This window comes from Salmo salar, chromosome ssa25, assembly GCF_905237065.1.
Source record: "Salmo salar chromosome ssa25, Ssal_v3.1, whole genome shotgun sequence".
Lineage (NCBI taxonomy): Eukaryota > Metazoa > Chordata > Actinopteri > Salmoniformes > Salmonidae > Salmo > Salmo salar.
The window spans coordinates 16717028-16733829 of NC_059466.1; the positions used below are offsets into that span (position 1 = coordinate 16717028).

General features: G+C 40.6%; 1 protein-coding gene across 1 annotated transcript; it reads left to right on the forward strand.

Moving 5' to 3' along the window:
• Positions 1 to 2477: 2477 nt before the first annotated feature.
• Positions 2478 to 12546, forward strand: LOC106586273 (pyridoxal kinase). Its single transcript, XM_014173396.2, has 11 exons — positions 2478 to 2817; positions 3218 to 3272; positions 9327 to 9431; positions 9635 to 9718; positions 9835 to 9869; positions 10038 to 10123; positions 10597 to 10642; positions 10803 to 10914; positions 11050 to 11186; positions 11295 to 11361; positions 11453 to 12546. The coding sequence occupies exons 1-11, from the start codon at positions 2737 to 2739 to the stop codon at positions 11563 to 11565; spliced, it is 921 nt and encodes a 306-aa protein (XP_014028871.1). The 5' UTR covers positions 2478 to 2736; the 3' UTR covers positions 11566 to 12546.
• The last annotated feature ends 4256 nt before the right edge of the window (positions 12547 to 16802 follow it).

The window sequence follows — 16802 nt, forward strand, 5'->3', positions numbered from 1 at the left end:
GCTGTAGTTCTGCCACTTTCCACCACAGATGCTGAAGGCTGACATAGTCGGATGCGGTGGATTGAGATGCAGCCCATACAAAAAAACACACCATTGGCTTAAACGGGCTGATTTTGATGGGAATTTTTTATTATGTTAATTAGATTGGCGCACAGGTGCATCAGTAGACTCTTAAGGAGTGTAAACTAGCTAGCTGTGGAGGGCTCATTAGGATGACTGACTGAACCAAATCTATTACGGCTCATGTACACTAGCACGCGGTAAATTTGCTGCGTGCCGCTTTGGCCGCCCAGAGTGGCTCACTTGTGGGCGTGCTGGCATCATATGGCAGCATATAGCATCAAGTTCGTTGTGCATCAAGAATTCAGCATAGCAAGTTTGTATGAAGGTCTGCTTATTAAATGGGTAAATTATTTTATTATTTTCTCTATTTATCATAAGATATCATATGATATCATAAGGTGAATGCACCAATTTGTAAGTCGCTCTGGATAAGAGCGTCTGCTAAATGACTTAAATGTAATGTAAATGTATTTCATGAATATATTCACAGGTAAATAGTAATACACTCTAAACCGCTCTGGTGACAAACAAACATCATTGCCCTGTCTCCAATCATCCATATGGCTGGAAGAACCTATTCAAGTAAGTAAATACATTTTGAAAATGTAAAAAAAAGATGTATTATTAGCTAGCTAGCTACAGTGCAGGCTAACTCAAATGAGCTGCTAACGTAGCTAGTTAACGTTACCTATCTAGCCAACTTGACATACTGTAAGTGAATTAAATATCACCAGCTACCTAACTTCATATTAACTAGCTAAACACAAACTCCAAATGCATTTGTAGGTAGCTAGCTAACAGCCATGGAAGAGGGTGAAAGGATAGCAGCATTAGCTGTAAAAGAAGGGAGAGAGTAGGCTATTCTGGACACTTTTGTGTAGTACCAGTCTGTAGAAATAAAAACTGAGGACTGAGATAATAGCAACATAATATTCATAATTTTCAGTGATGTCTAATTTGAGTATAATGAAGTCTGTGTCTTGTGATTTTTTATGTCCTCAGATAAAGAGCTGTGACAGTGCGTTTGCAGAAGAACAGGTCCCAATGAAGAGCAGTGGTTCTCAGTCCTGGTCCTGCGGACTCAAAGCAGTGCACATAATTTGTGATGCAATCCTTGATATGATCCTGCTGTTGTCACATGCTACACATGTACTCACATGCATCCATCGATCCAGTGTTATCATGATTTGGGGCGGAAGGTAGCCTAGTGATTAAAGTGTTGGGCCAGTAACTGAAAGGTTGCTGGATCGAATCTCAGAGCTAACAAGGTAAAAATATGTTGTTCTGCTGCTGAACAAGGCAGTTAACCCACTGTTCCCTGGTAGGCTGTCATTGTAAATAAGAGTTTGTTCTTAACTGTCTAGTTAAATAAAACATTTAATTGTTATAAGATATATTATACTTTAGTAATACACAATGACCTGGTGATGTAAAAGTCTAATAATGACATTAACTTGTATATTCTTACAGTTACCTTGTAACTGGAGATTCCTTCAAAACGATTGCCCACAGTTACTGTGTAGGGCACTGCACGGTTGGGTGCATTGTTTGCGAGTGCAATGTCTGCTATGTCGGATGTTGCACAGATGGGGGCCAACAACACAGCATGGGAGGAAATCCATGTGCGGGAGAACTTCACCTCCTGTGTAACCGATGTGAAATGGCTAGTTAGTTAGCGGTGGTGTGCGATGCTTCGTGGGTGTCAGTTGTTGATGTGTGCAAGGGTCCCTGGTTTGAGCCCAGGTTGGCGCGAAGAGAGGGATGGAACCTACACTGTTACACCTGCTTCTTGAAGAGGGTGCTGTGCCCTGGCAACACCTTGTGCCATAGACTACACTATGCACACCCACATGAGCCACCCACATTGCAATAAGAGTGTTCTTCCATTTACTTAACTATGTCAACTGCAGTTATTCAATTCCCAGTTTCTCTCCATATAATTTCTACTTCTCAGGTGAGGGCTTGTTTAAGTAAGGGTGATGCCTGCACAAAAACAAAACAGGCTATTTTAAGAGAGTCACCCATATTGAAAAAATGTAGAACAGTTAAGACATCCTACCCCATATACTGTAACTCTCTCATTACCTATACTTGCTGCCCATGCTCTCACATACTCCATAATGGGACACATTCAATATGTCCTCTAACTATCTCTATGCTCTAGCACAGCTTGCAACCTCAGTGAATTTCACAAAGCAAGTTCAAAGGATCTCACTTCCTTATCACCGCCTTTAAAGTTTAATGTGTCTAAACAAACTGTGTTTGTCTAACTCCGACCCTATGCAACCCATGCATGAATCAATTTGAATGTCAGTTTACATTGGGATAGTCTGATTGATTCATTTATTGTATTATAAACTTGTAAATCATTATCCACTTGAGGCGCCGTTGACTTCTTAGGTGTCCATATAGTTGCCTGAGATATTGCAGCCAGTCAGTCTTCTGGAAGTGTGTTAATGTGGTATCGTGTTATTTTTTTGTAGTGAACACAGCCCAGTGGAATGAATATTGCTGGAGTTTTCTTATTTGCATTGAGTTTCCTCGTGTAGCTAAACGTTCGTGTACAGGATCAACAAAAAAAATATATAATTTTGCTCAAGCGTGGTTAGTTGGCTCAGACACGAAATACATCTTATTCCACAGTCCTCGTATCTTTAAAACTGAATTATTGAAATGGAGTGCCGTGTGTTGTCTGTTCAGAGTCATGTGGTCAGGGGATACGTCGGGAATAAATCGGCAACATTCCCATTGCAGGTAAGAAATGAATATGTTTACGTTGCTTGCAGGAGGTTTGCAATGTATGCACGTTTGACAGCTCTGCTCGACTAGCCGGGCTACTGAAGATTCTGAGAAAGGGGAGAGTACAGGAGAGATTCGCAAAACTGGTCAGATTAGCAGAATAACAGTCACATGTGCATACAGTAATGTGTTTTAGCATTCAGTTAGTGTATTCGAATAGAAGAGGTAGGAAAAACTCAAAATTGTAATGCAGAATAACAGAGGATACAGTGTACGCAACCTGTTCATTCAGACATAATCAATACAATTAATTTTATGATGTTGTACTCAAATGATTGTGTGTGTGTGTTCAATAAGAAAATGGCATAAGACCACAAAAGTGAAGCATTGTTATGAGCTGTTTGTCTCCTCTCAGGTGCTGGGGTTCGAAGTGGACTCCATCAACTCTGTGCAATTCTCCAATCACACAGGTATGTAGGCCTACAGTGCAGTAATTCCATGCTCTAATATACAATTTTACAAAAACAATTGGTAACCAGAGGCAACAATAGGCTACTTATATAAAAGCACACCAGAAGAAAATGAAATGAAGAATCAAATCCTATCCTATCCCACCCCACAGACCATTAACCTCATCGGATATACCCATGTGGAATGGAAGAATGTCTTTGGATCCTTTTTGTTCCGTATCAGTAGCCAATATCGTCTTGGCCCATCTCCATCTTGGCCCACATTCAAGATTTCAGTGAATGTCTTTAGTAAGCACAGTGTGTAGCCTAGCTATAGTGGTCTGTAACACTAATCTCATCCTCTACTTTTTGGTGAGATCTTTTTTTTTTTAACCTCTCCTCCCCCAATTGTAGAGTGAATACCCTTCTGTTGTAAAGCTCAACAGTGTCCCACTTTCACTCAGAGAAGAATAATCAAGCCGCTTTCACTCAGAGAAGAATAATCAAGCCTTTGTGCTTATCCAAAATTTGTTTTTGGCTCAAACTTCTGCAATTCACAAACCTACTGTGTCTCCCAAAACACTTTTTCTAAAGTTAGGTTGTAAAATACTGAAAGTTTGGAGTAAATGATGATACAATGATCTCATACATTAAATCAAATCCAAGTTCTCTGTAAGGTGTTGGAAATAGGCCTACAGGTAATGATTGATAGTCCATCAATTAAATGCAACTGTATGGAAAGAAGGGAGATACTGAACTGTTAAGTAATGGGTTCGTAGAGTGCATACCATTCAGAGATTGAACACGGGGATGGTTGTTTTTTAACTTCTAGTAGGCTGCAGTAGCTATGTTAGCTCATGCGTCACCTTTCAATATGGGGGATGGCAGTGGATGAAGTGGACAAAATGTTCTTCTATGAATATTTGATGGTGGGAAGTAAAGATCAATGTCAAGTTACGCCTACAGCCTACAGATCTCAGCCCAATCTGTTTAATTAAACAAGCTATAGGAACGGACTATGGTGCCCAATTAGATATCTTCCTTTACTACAGTGGAGCTCTGTTTTTCCTTTACTTTTCCCCATCACCCCCAGAGTCCCCCTTCTCTCTGATCTTGGGTCTGGGCCAAGGGGGCCTCCTCTAAACTCAGTGGGAAGCCTGTGTTGCCTGGTTGGAAATGTATTCCCCTCATTCATTATTGATCCTGGAATGTCTCTTCATGATTTAACATACAGTTAAAGTCGGAAGATTACATACACCTTTAAACTCGGTTTTTCATAATTCCTGACATTTAATCCTAGTAACTATTCCCTGTTTTAGGTCAGTTAGGATCACCACTTTATTTTAAGAATGTGAAATGTCAGAATAATAGTTGAGAGTGATTTATTTCAGCTTTTATTTCCTTCATCACATTCCCAGTGGGTCAGAAGTTTATATACACTCAATTAGTATTTGGTAGCATTGCCTTTAAATTCTTTAACTTTGGTCAAAAGTTTCGGGTAGCCTTCCACAAGCTTCCCACAATAAGTTGGGGGAATTTTGGCCCATTCCTCCTGACAGAGCTGGTGTAACTGAGTCAGGTTTGTAGGCCTCCTTGCGCGCACATGCTTTTTCAGTTTTGCTCACAAATTTTCAATAGGATTGAGGTCAGGGCTTTGTGATGGCCACTCCAATACCGTGACTTTGTTGTCCTTAAGCCATTTTGCCACAACTTTGGAAGTATGCTTAGGGTCATTGTCCATTTGGAAGACCCATTTGTGACCAAGCTTTAACTTCCTGATTGATGTCTTGAGATGTTGCTTCAATATATCCACATAAGTTGCCATCCTCATCATGCCATCCATTTTGTGGAGTGCACCAGTGCCTCCTGCAGCAAAGCACACCCACAACATGATGCTACCACCCCCGTGCTTCACTGTTGGGATGGTGTTCTTCGGCTTGCAAGCATCCCCCTTTTTCCTCCAAACATAACAATGGTCATTATGGCCAAAGAGTTCTATTTTTGTTTCATCAGACCAGAGGACATTTCTCCAAAAAGTACGATCTTTGTCCCCATGTGCAGTTGCAAACCGTAGTCTGGCTTTTTTATGGCGGTTTTGGAGCAGTGGCTTCTTCCTTGCTGAGCGGCCTTTCAGGTTACGTCAATATAGGACGCGTTTTACTGTGGATATAGATACTTTTGTACCGGTTTCCTCCAGCATCTTCACAAGGTCCTTTGCTGTTGTTCTGGGATTGATTTGCACTTTTCGCACCAAAGTACATTCATCTCTAGGATACAGAACGCGTCTCCTTTCTGAGCGGTATGACGGCTGCATAGTCCCATGGTGTTTATACTTGCGTACTATTGTTTGTACAGATGAACGTGGTACCTTCAGGCATTTGGAAATTGCTCCCAAGGATGAACCAGACTTGGCTGATTTCTTTTGATTTTCCCATGATGTCAAGCAAAGAGGCACTGAGTTTGAAGGTATGCCTTGAAATACATCCACAGGTACACCTCCAATTGACTCAAATGATGTCAATTAGCCTATCAGAAGCTTCTAAAGCCATGACATCATTTTCTGGAATTTTCCAAGCTGTTTAAAGGCTTAGTGTACTTAGTGTATGTACACTTCTGACCCACTGGAATTGTGGTACAGTGAAATAATCTGTCTGTAAACAATTGTTGTAAAAATTACTTGTCATCACAAAGTAGATGTTCTAACCGACTTGCCAAAACTATAGTTTGTTAACAAGAAATTTGTGGAGTGGTTGAAAATGACTCCAACCTAAATGACTCCAACCTAAGTCTATGTAAACTTCCGACTTCAACTGTTTAAGCTTGTGTTCACCATTATTTGTTATCTGACTTAAAGGAAAGTACAGTGCAGTTTAAAAAAGTTCAGTAAGTTGCTCTCCTGTCTGTTAGTGTTAAGAGTAATCGGGTTATCTCGCTAAAGTGAAACCTGAATGTGTGTCAGTGAGTTCACTACCTACATGGAAGACTAACAGAGTGCTGGTGGGGAGGACAAGGAAGGAGTGAATGTAGATAGGGGAGAGATACTGTGGGGAAAAAAGCAGACAGACATTTTGTAGCCCGTTAACTTCACACTGGCCTCAATAAGGTCTGTGCCCGTGCATAGAGTTTTTGTGCAAATAAATCATTTGTTGATGGAAATGAATGATGTGACGCTTCAAGTGCATGTGCAGCGTTACCTTGGAGTTCAGCCCACTGTGTCCGCTCCCTATCACATTACTGACCAACTGTTTATTGAGTACTAGCCCATGCTACTATAATTTCCCTTGAATGTGTTCAACTCACGTTCAGGGTTAGAAGTGAATAAACACATTCCTTATATGTTTGAGCTCTTAAACCCAAGACTGTACTCTTTCTTCCCCTGCAGGTGGTTTATTGGAGTATGTTTAGAGATTAGAATCGTTGCTAGGCCTGTTTCTTGCTCGGTTGTGAATGTTTTTTTATTTTTTATTTAAAACAATTTAAATGAGCTGCTGTGTCCTCAGCCCAATGTCAGAGAGACAGATGCTAGAGGAATGATTGATGCAGGTAACTGAATTCTAACAATGGAGATTGTAATCAGTCTTCCTCTGTCAAAATGTTTGGTTGTCTCAGCCTCCATTCGTCTCTCCCAACAATCTCCCAAATCCAAACTCTGATTGATTAACTGCTCGACAACTTCTACTTAACATTTCCTTCTGCTGGTCATAAGAAGGACACAACTAGACTATATAATGAATCGAATGGCTACAGATAGAGTTCTGTACCCCAAGTTGCCCAGGTTGTAGTAGAAAAATAGTAGAGCCCGACCGATATATTGGTTCACCGATATTGGCCTTTTACCACTGTATCGGCCAATAATTCCAACAATAAGCGATTTTCAATAAATAGGATGAAAAAAGGGACTCATGCTTATCTGACCACCTGAGGCCATTCTCATGATGTCATTATTGTCACAATGTATGAAATTAACATTTGAAGCATAGTTATTGGACAATTGCTCTTTTGGATGGCAATTTATGAGAATTCAATTTGAAAAATGACGCTTTTTTTCATTTCCCCGCTGTAAAACAGTATATCGGAAGATTCGTAAAGTATTCAGACCCCTTGACTTTTTCCACATTTTGTTATGTTACAGCCTTATTCTAAAATTGATGAGGAAAAAAAACTATTTATCCATCTACACACAATACCGGTATAATGATCAAGCAAAAACATTTTTTTAGAAATGTTTGCAAATGTATGGAAAATAACAACTGAAGTAACACATTTACATAAATATTCAGACCCTTTACTCAGTACTTTGTTTAAGCACCTTTGGCAGCTATTACATCCTCGAGTCTTCTTGGGTATGACGCTACAAGCTTGTCACACCTGTATTTGGGGAGTTTCTCCCGTTCTTCTTTGCAGATCCTCTCAAGCTCTGTCAGGTTGGATAGGGAGTGTCGCTGCACCGCTATTTTCAGGTCTCTCCAGAGATGTTAGATTGGGTTCAAGTCCGGGCTTCGGCTGGGCCACTCAAGGACATTCAGAGACTTGTCCCGAAGCCACTCCTGTGTTGTCTTGGCTGTGTGCTTAGGGTTGTTGTCCTGTTGGAAGGTGAACCTTGGCCCCAGTCTGAGGTCGTGAGCGCTCGGAGCAGATTTTCATCAAGGATCCCTCTGTACTTTGCTCCATTCATCTTTCCCTCAATCCTGACTAGTCTCCCAGTCCCTGCCACTGAAAAACATCCCCACTGCATGATGCTATCACCACCATGCTTCACTGTAGGGATGGTGCCAGGTTTCCTCCAGACGTGACGCTTGGCATTCAGACCAAAGAGTTCAGTCTTGGTTTCATCAGACTAGGTGCCTTTTGGCAAACTCCAAGCGGGCTGTCATGTGCCTTTTACTGAGGAGTGGCTTCCGTCTGGTCACTCAACCACAAAGGCCTGATTGGTGGAGTGCTGCAGAGATGGTTGTCCTTCTGGAAGGTTCTCCCATCTCCACAGAGGAACTCTGGAGTTCTGTCAGAGAGACGATTCGGTTTTTGGTCACCTCCCTGACCAAGGCCCTTCTCCCCCAATTTCTCAGTTTGGCCGAGCGGCCAGCTCTAAGAAGAGGCTTGGTCGTTCCAAATTTCTTCCATTTAAGAATGATGGAGGCCACTGTGTTCTTGGGGACCGTCAATGCTGCAGATATTTTTTGGTACTCTTCCCCAGATCTGTGCCTCGACACAATCCTGTCTCGTAGCTCTACGGACAATTCCTTCAACCTCATGGCTTGGTTTTTGCTCTGACATGCACTGTCAACTGTGGGACCTTATATAGACAGGTGTGTGCCTTTCCAAATCATGTCCAATCAGTTGAATTTACCACAGGTGGAGTCCAAGTTTTAGAAACATCTCAATTCCCAGTCTCATAGCAAAGGGTTGGAATACTTATGTAAATAAGGTATTTCTGTTTTTAATATTTAATGAATGTGCCAACATTTCTAAAAACCTGTTTTCGCTTTGTCATTATGGGGTATTGTGTGTAGATTGATGAGGAAAACAATTAATGTGATCAGTTTTAGAATAAGGCTTAACGTAACAAAATGTGGAAGAAGGGAAGGAGTCTGAATAATTTCCCGAATGCACTGTATATTGGTATCATTCAATTTTGTCCCCACAAAAATCGGAATCGGACCTAAAAAAAAACATATCACTCAGGCTCTAAAGAAATATGGACATTTCTGTGCATGTGCAGGTTTTTTATATTTTTATTATATTACTGAGTGCCCACTCCGCTGCATATGTAGCTGCGGTGCGGAGTGCTCTGTTGCCGCTACCCCTTCCTTGATCGCCTATGTCTGGTCAATGGTGTAGCCTACAAACTGCAAGTTGTGCACAAAACGTGTGTGTGTGTGTGTGTGTAAAATAGCACATACGCAGAACATGATCTGGATCCTTAGCTTTAAGAAAGAGGTTCCTGAAGGGGGTGTGGGTGAAAACTCTGTATCCGTAGCCATGGCCTATAATGATTGATGACTGGCAGATCAGTGTTTCTATAATCAAGTCTTAAGGTTTTCCGTTACCTCTGACCATTTAGCTCTTGTTTCCAAGGTTACGCTCATTGGAAAGGGCAAGTGCTGACGGCAGATGAGCTGAACGTTCTCTATGAGGGTATCAAACTCAACAACGTCAACCATTATGACTACGTCCTCACAGGTGAGACAGATGTTTCCATTGTCAATATGGATTCTGCCATTTGAGCAAAAATGTAACAGTTATATAATAGTATGTAGGAGTATTATAACTGTGTTGACCTTTAACCTATGATCTGTAAAGATTCTAATCAGTTAGTTTTCTTTAATGTTTGCACATGAGGTGTATGACCTTTTGCATAACCCATAGATCTTCTTTTCCCCAAGGGTACACCAGGGACACATCTTTCCTAGAGACGGTGGTGGACATTGTTCAGGAGCTGAAGAGGTTGAACCCAAAACTGGTGTATGGTGAGTAACCATTGCTACACAGATGTGTATCCCATATAGCTACACACAGTAAGGCTCGGGATGAATGTAGAGCTTGGATGTTGGTGTGTTCTCACATGTTTGCTTTGTGTTATCAGTGTGTGATCCAGTGATGGGAGACCAAGGATCTATGGTAAGTATACCATGCTTATAGTCATTTTATTATAGTATTTCTTATCCTTGCTTATTATAGTCATTTTACTTTTCTTATTATATAGTTCTGTTATTCTTCAAACATGTTCACAATATGTGCAATATGTAATATGTGCACTCATGAACCTACTACCCTCTTCTTTTCCAGTATGTCCCTGAGAATATACTGCCTGTTTACAGAGACAAAGTCGTAGCAGTGGCTGATATACTTACACCCAACCAGTTTGAGGCAGAGTGAGTACACTTGCTACTAGGATACATTGGGTTGCATATATTAAGTTGCTATGTCAATGTGCTACACAACATGCCATCATGTAGTTATCACAGTAAGGACAGAATGAATGCATACTACAATATTACTACCCCAGAAAGAAATCATGGTAGATGTTCTTAGCCCTTTGCAAAATAACCCTTATTGGTCAAAAAACCTTTGTTCCCTTATGTTTTATTCGTAAAGCAGCAGACCAAATCTTTCCCCAGCCCTTTAAGTGAACACTGTGCCTTGGTTTATGCATTAGTCATTATGCATGGCTTGACTTGATTTGCCCTGCATACGAGTTCACCCTCTGGACAAATGTAAAATAACTTTGGCCAAAAGAAGGTGCCATTTTTACACAGAGCATTTTTATTTGTGTATTTATGCAATTATGTCTTGAACCTCTGTGCTTGTACTGTGTGTGCATAACCTATGAGAATGTGTCTCTTAGGCTGCTGACGGGGAGGAAGATCAGCACAGAAAAAGACGCTCTTGAGGTGGGTTCCATTGTCCATCACTTAAATCTTGTAGAGCTAATACACATTAAGATGATAATGGTTAGGATGATGATGATGGTGGTGGTGATGATGATGATGAGTTTGAATCTTGACTGATGGTGAAGATGATGATGTTGATGAAGGATCCTTGCTCTCTCAGGTGATGGACCTGCTCCACCAGATGGGCCCTGATATGGTAGTCCTCACCAGCACAGACCTGATCTCTCCTCACGGGGGCCAGTTCCTAGTGGCCCTTGGAAGCCAGAAGATGGGTAAGGCAAGGGTCGGAAGGAAGGGCTCTGACTGGTAAAGAAATGTGTCCCTGTAGGTTTTGGATAGTGCATGTGAATGTTTAACTTGACATGTTAAAAGGTAACAAAGACTCATACTCGCACTGTGTCCTTCAGTGAGACCAGATGGGACTACATCCACCCAGAAGATTCGAATGGAAATGCCCAAGGTGGATGCAGTGTTTGTGGGAACAGGGGACCTGTTCGCTGCCATGCTGCTGGCCTGGACCCACCACCACCCCAAAGACCTGAAGGTCAGTAATGCAGAGATAACAACCAAGTTACATAATCATTTACTAATGTAATAAATGTGGTTTGGATGAACTAGTCTCTTTTCTTACCTACTTTGTCATCTCTCTTAGGCTGCCTGTGAGAAGACTGTCTCTGTCCTGCATCATGTTATCAAGAGGACCATTACCTATGCCAACAGTAAGATGATATAGAAGTCTCTGCCTGTCTGTCTGTATGCCTGTGTAATTTATATTCCAGTCTTTCTAACATCTCTCCTCCTCTCCATCAGAGATGGCCGGCCCTGGTAAGAGACCCAGCCCTGCTCAGTTGGAGCTGAGGATGGTCCAGAGCAAAAAGGACATTGAGCACCCGGCCATTGTAGTGGAGGCCATCGTCTTATAACCCAATGCCTCATAAAGAGACTTAGGATTTTTACACCATGAATTGTCATTTGACTTTGCCTTATAGGATCTCGTAGAGAGCACTATGTTTTCAGTCTGGGTATTTGCCCTGCGCACCGCACACACTCTTCTACTTAATCACTGCCATGTGTCTTTACTATGACCTGAGCATTGTCACCCATTGGAAACATGGAGGATGGTAATAGAGGACCACAAACAGGGTATGGGTATTACTGTACATCAGAATAGAGAAGTGGAGGTATGGACGCCTGATTGGCCCTCAATTTGGCATTGGCATGGCATAGGCCCTGAGTTTCCCCTGACAACGTGAGCTGACCAGGGAATTCTCTGAGCCTCAGTTATGGGTTGGGGATAGATCATAGGCTTTTACCAGATTCATTGATGCATCAACATGAGTTGTGCTACCATGGTCATGTTATGCAATACTAATCTTTGCACATTTGATCGTCGGATTTTCAATTGTCAATGTTTCATTTTAGGCAAAAAGTATATTATTTGATAGTTTGACGATTCTAGATGTTAGTTTTCAGACTTTTTATGATGTAAATGATTAATAGATGTTCATTTTACTTGTACTACTAACGTGCTTCATCTGTCCTAATACTTGTTATATAATTCCTAAATGTCTAACACATTTCAAACTGAGGTACCAATATTTGCACAGATAGTCTTGATAAACATGTTTATCATTAATTGTAATCATTGAATGTTTTTCATGGTCTTGATTGTGTCACTATTTCCATATCCTTACTAGAACACAGGCCTATGTCAGTATGAAAGTACAAATTGGCCTTAGCAGAGTCTGTTAGAGGAATATGTTGTGTGTCTGTGCCTGCTAAGGTAATTAAATAAATCTTTACACAATGTTAGAAAGATAAGTGCCAAACTTGAAGCTGCAGCTCTGAGATGGAATGTATATAATAAATGATGAGGAATAATAAAATATTAGTATTTTAATTAATCCATGGGTCTCTGTAGTTTCTTCAAGTGTCTCTAAAGTGAGGGCCTTCTGTACCTATGGCTCCCTTGGGTGGGATTACATTGAGATCAGTAGTTTTCTGTTCTACACTGAGTCCTAGGGGCACACTGTAGCTTTAAGCGACGTTCTCATTGGAGTATTAATTGATCCCACAGGTATTGGAGCCTGGTGCCTGGAAATAAATGATTTCTGCCAGCAGTGAATTTCTATTTTCTATATTTTTGTGTTAGTGGTTGAAATATTGGATATACTATGCCACATATGGTGAATGTTAGAGATTATATAAGTAGATTGGTGGAATATTACAGATAATTAATTTACTTTCTGGGGGCCTATGGGCCTGTTGTATTCTGGTGAGATTAGGGGCAGGTTTCATAGCCTCTGATCGCTGCACTAATCCCAGTATGGATAGTTTTCATTAACCCAAATTAACAGGCAGGCTGAGTAAAGAAGCTCACGCTGTGCCAAGGCAACACCAACCAAGTTGATGAGTCATGCTTTTTGTTTGGGGTGTCTGACCATTACTGTGCCAGACCTGTCCGCCCAGCAACAACACTGGAGCGCAACTGGAGGTCAAGGAGGCAGTGGTTAGTTACAGTAACCAGCAGAGGGCGTCAAAGACAGTTATCCCTGACCCATCCCATGCTGCACATGACTGTACAGAGGGCCATCAGTAACCATAAGGGGATAGCATAAATCTTATTGATTGTCGGAATGGTTATTTAGAAAAGCACTGTATTTGGCATGTGTGAATATTGGCAGTCATGATGTATAGTGGGTTGACTTGCACTGCAGTGTTTAAAAAAAGCCTTATGTGGGTGTAGTTCCCTGTACTGTACTACTTCAATGTATTGTATCTTTCACCTCCGTGTGATGATGAGAATGATGATGACTGTGACTAACAGTTAAGCAAGACAATGCCACATTCCCAGAGTAAAAATAAATAAATCCTAATTTGTCTGTATCTGAGCTACTGTGTCTCAGTCAATAATGTATATAAACCCTGGATTGCTGATATGTATTGACCAATGGGAGTCTTTGAAGCCACCTGTCGGCCATATCCTCCACAGGAATTAATGTAATTCTACAGTATTTCAATTAAACATTTCAAGGACAAAATTACATGTATTTAGTATTATTTTGTTGTAATGGGGACAGTAACATTAGAACTTTCAAAAAAATTATACTTTAAGGAAAATGTTTTTATATAAAAAAGAATGATCATTTCTTTTTATGTTGAGCTCACAGTATAATTTAAAAGTATACATTATGGTGTATGTAATAGAATAAAGGTGACAAAAACAAGTGTAGACATTAATAAATACATTTCTATAGCTTCCAAAATATTTTGGTGGGGGAGTGCAATGGTGTATACAATGGTTACATTACAGCCTTATTCTAAAATGGATTAAATAAAGAAAGATCCTCATCAATCTACACACAATACCCCATAATGACAAAGCGAAAAGAGGTTTTTAGACACTTTTGCAAATGTATTAAAAATAAAAACATAAGTACCTTATTTACATAAGTTTTCAGACCCTGTAACATACCAAAATGTCGAAAAACTCAAGGGTTATGAATACTTTCCGAATGCACTGTACTTACACTCCAACACACACATACACACACACACACTACATACTGTACACTCACAGACACAAAACACACACACATTCATATTGACGCCACATAGTGTGCACAAACTTTCACACTCTCCACATATGCTGCTGCTACCCATCTATCCTGATTGACCAGTCAGTTTTACCCATACCTAGATGTGCAGTGCCTTCAGAAAGTATTCACACCCCTTGACTTTTTCCACATTTTGTTACAGCCTGAATTGAAAATTGATTAAATATAGATTTTGTGTCACTGATGTACACACAATACCCCATAATATCACTGTTTTAAGAAATGTTTATAAATTAATTCAAAATGAAAAGCTGAAATGTTCTGAGCCAATAACTTTTCAACCCTTTTGTTAGGGCGAGCCTAAATAAGTTCAGGAGTAAAAATGTTCTTAACAAGTCACATGGTGATAAAAAGTGTTTAACATGCTTCTTAAATGACTACCCCATCTCTGTACCCCACACATACAATTAATTATCTGTAAGGTCGCTCAGTCGAGCAGTGAATTTCAGGCACACATTCAACCACAAAGACCAGGGACGTTTTCCAATGGTTCGCAAAGAAGGGCACCTATTGGTAGATCGGTAAAAAACAGAAGCAGACATTGAATATCCCTTTGATCATGGTGCAGTTATTAATTACACTTTGGATGGTGAATCAGTATACCAAGTCACTACAAAGACACAGGTGCCTTCCTAACTTAGTTGCCGGAGAGGAATAAAACTGCTCAGGGTTTTCACCATGAGGCCAATGGTGACTTTAAAACAGTTACAGAGTTTAGTGGCTGTGATAGGAGATAACTGTGGATGGATCAACAACATTGTAGTTACTCCACAATACCAACATAAAAGACAGAGTGAAAAGAAGGAAGTCTGTACAGAATAAAAACATTCCAAAACATGCATCCTTTTTTTGCAATAAGGCACTAAAGTAATACTGTAAAAACTGTGGCAAAGAAATTAACTTTTTGTCCGGAATATAAAGCGTTACGTTTAGGGCAAATCCAACACATCAGTGAGTACCACTCTTCAAATTTTCAAGCATGGATCATGTTATGGGTATGCTTGTCATCAGCAAGTACTAGGGAGTTTTTGGGGGGGATAAAAATAAACTGAATAGAGCTCACAGGCAAAATTCTAGAGGAAAACTTGGTTCAGTCTACTTTCCAACAGACACTGGGAGACAAATTCACCATTCAGCAGGAGAATTACCTAAAACAAAAGGCCAAGTATACACTGGAGTTGCTTACCAGGACAACATTCAATGTTCCTGAGTGGCCTAGTTACAGTTTTGACTTAAGTTGGCTTGAAAATCTATGGCAAGACTTAAAATGTGTCTGTCTAGCAATGATCAACAATGAACTTGACAGAGCTTGAAGAATGTATAAAAGAATAATGGGCAAATATTGTACGATCCAGGTGTTCAAAGCTCTTAGACTTACTTAGAAAGACACAGCTGTAATTGCTGTCAAAGGTGATCGTAACATGTATTGACTCATGGGGTTGAATACTTATCCAATCAAGACATAGGCCAGCAGCATACCACCCTGCAACCCACTGCTGGCTTGCTTCTGAAGCTAAGCAGTGTTGGTCCTGGATGGGAGACCAGATGCTGCTGGAACTGGTGTTGGTGGACCAGTAGGAGGCCCCTTTTCCTATGGTCTAAAACAATATCCCAATGCCCCAGGGCAGTGTAGGGTGCTGTCTTTTGGATGGGATGTTAAACAGGTGTCTTGACTCTCTGTGGTCACTAAAGATCCCATGGCACTTATCATAAGAGTAGGGGTGTTAACCCCGGTGTCCTGGCTAAATTCCCAATCTGGCCCTCATACCATCATGGTTACCTAATCATCCCAATTTTACAATTGGCTCATTCATCCCTCTCCTCTCCCCTGTAACTGTTCCCAGGTCGTTGCTGTAATTGAGAATGTGTTCTCAGTCAATTTACCTGGTAAAATAAGGGTTAATAAAAAATATTATGTTTTTAAAAAATTTTTTTTTACAAATGTTAGAATGTTCCTTCAACTTTGAGTATTTTGTGCAGATCATTGACAAATAACAATGTAATCAATATTAATCCGACTTTGTAACACAGCAAAATGTGGAAAAAGTCAAGTGGTGTGAATACTTTTCTGAAGTTATTGCCTCAACTACCTCGTACCCCCTCGTAGCTGCAGAACCGTTCGCGCGGCTGTGATTCTATGAGGAAATAAATGATGGAGAGGTGACAGTTGCAGGCTCATGTCTATCAGAGTAGAGAGAGGGAGATAAATCACAGAGCGTGAATATCATTCTTGTTATGTGCAAGATACAGGCGCGCTTCTCTCTCACACCACATCAATGTACACGCGTTGGTCTATATAGGCTACAATGTTGCGCAAATTATAAACTCGCGCCGGCCCAACACGAATCAATTATCTGGCACGTTTTCACATTATATTTTTATGGGGCAGCCAGGAGAAGTGCAGAGGAGTCAACTTGAATTGGCCTAACTCTGATTGCTTTTATTATATTAATTTATTGTTTACATTGCAAACAGTGAAACGTATTGTTCATGCCACGAGAGGTACCGGTTCCTAGAAAATGGGTTCCGGAACGAAACAGTCC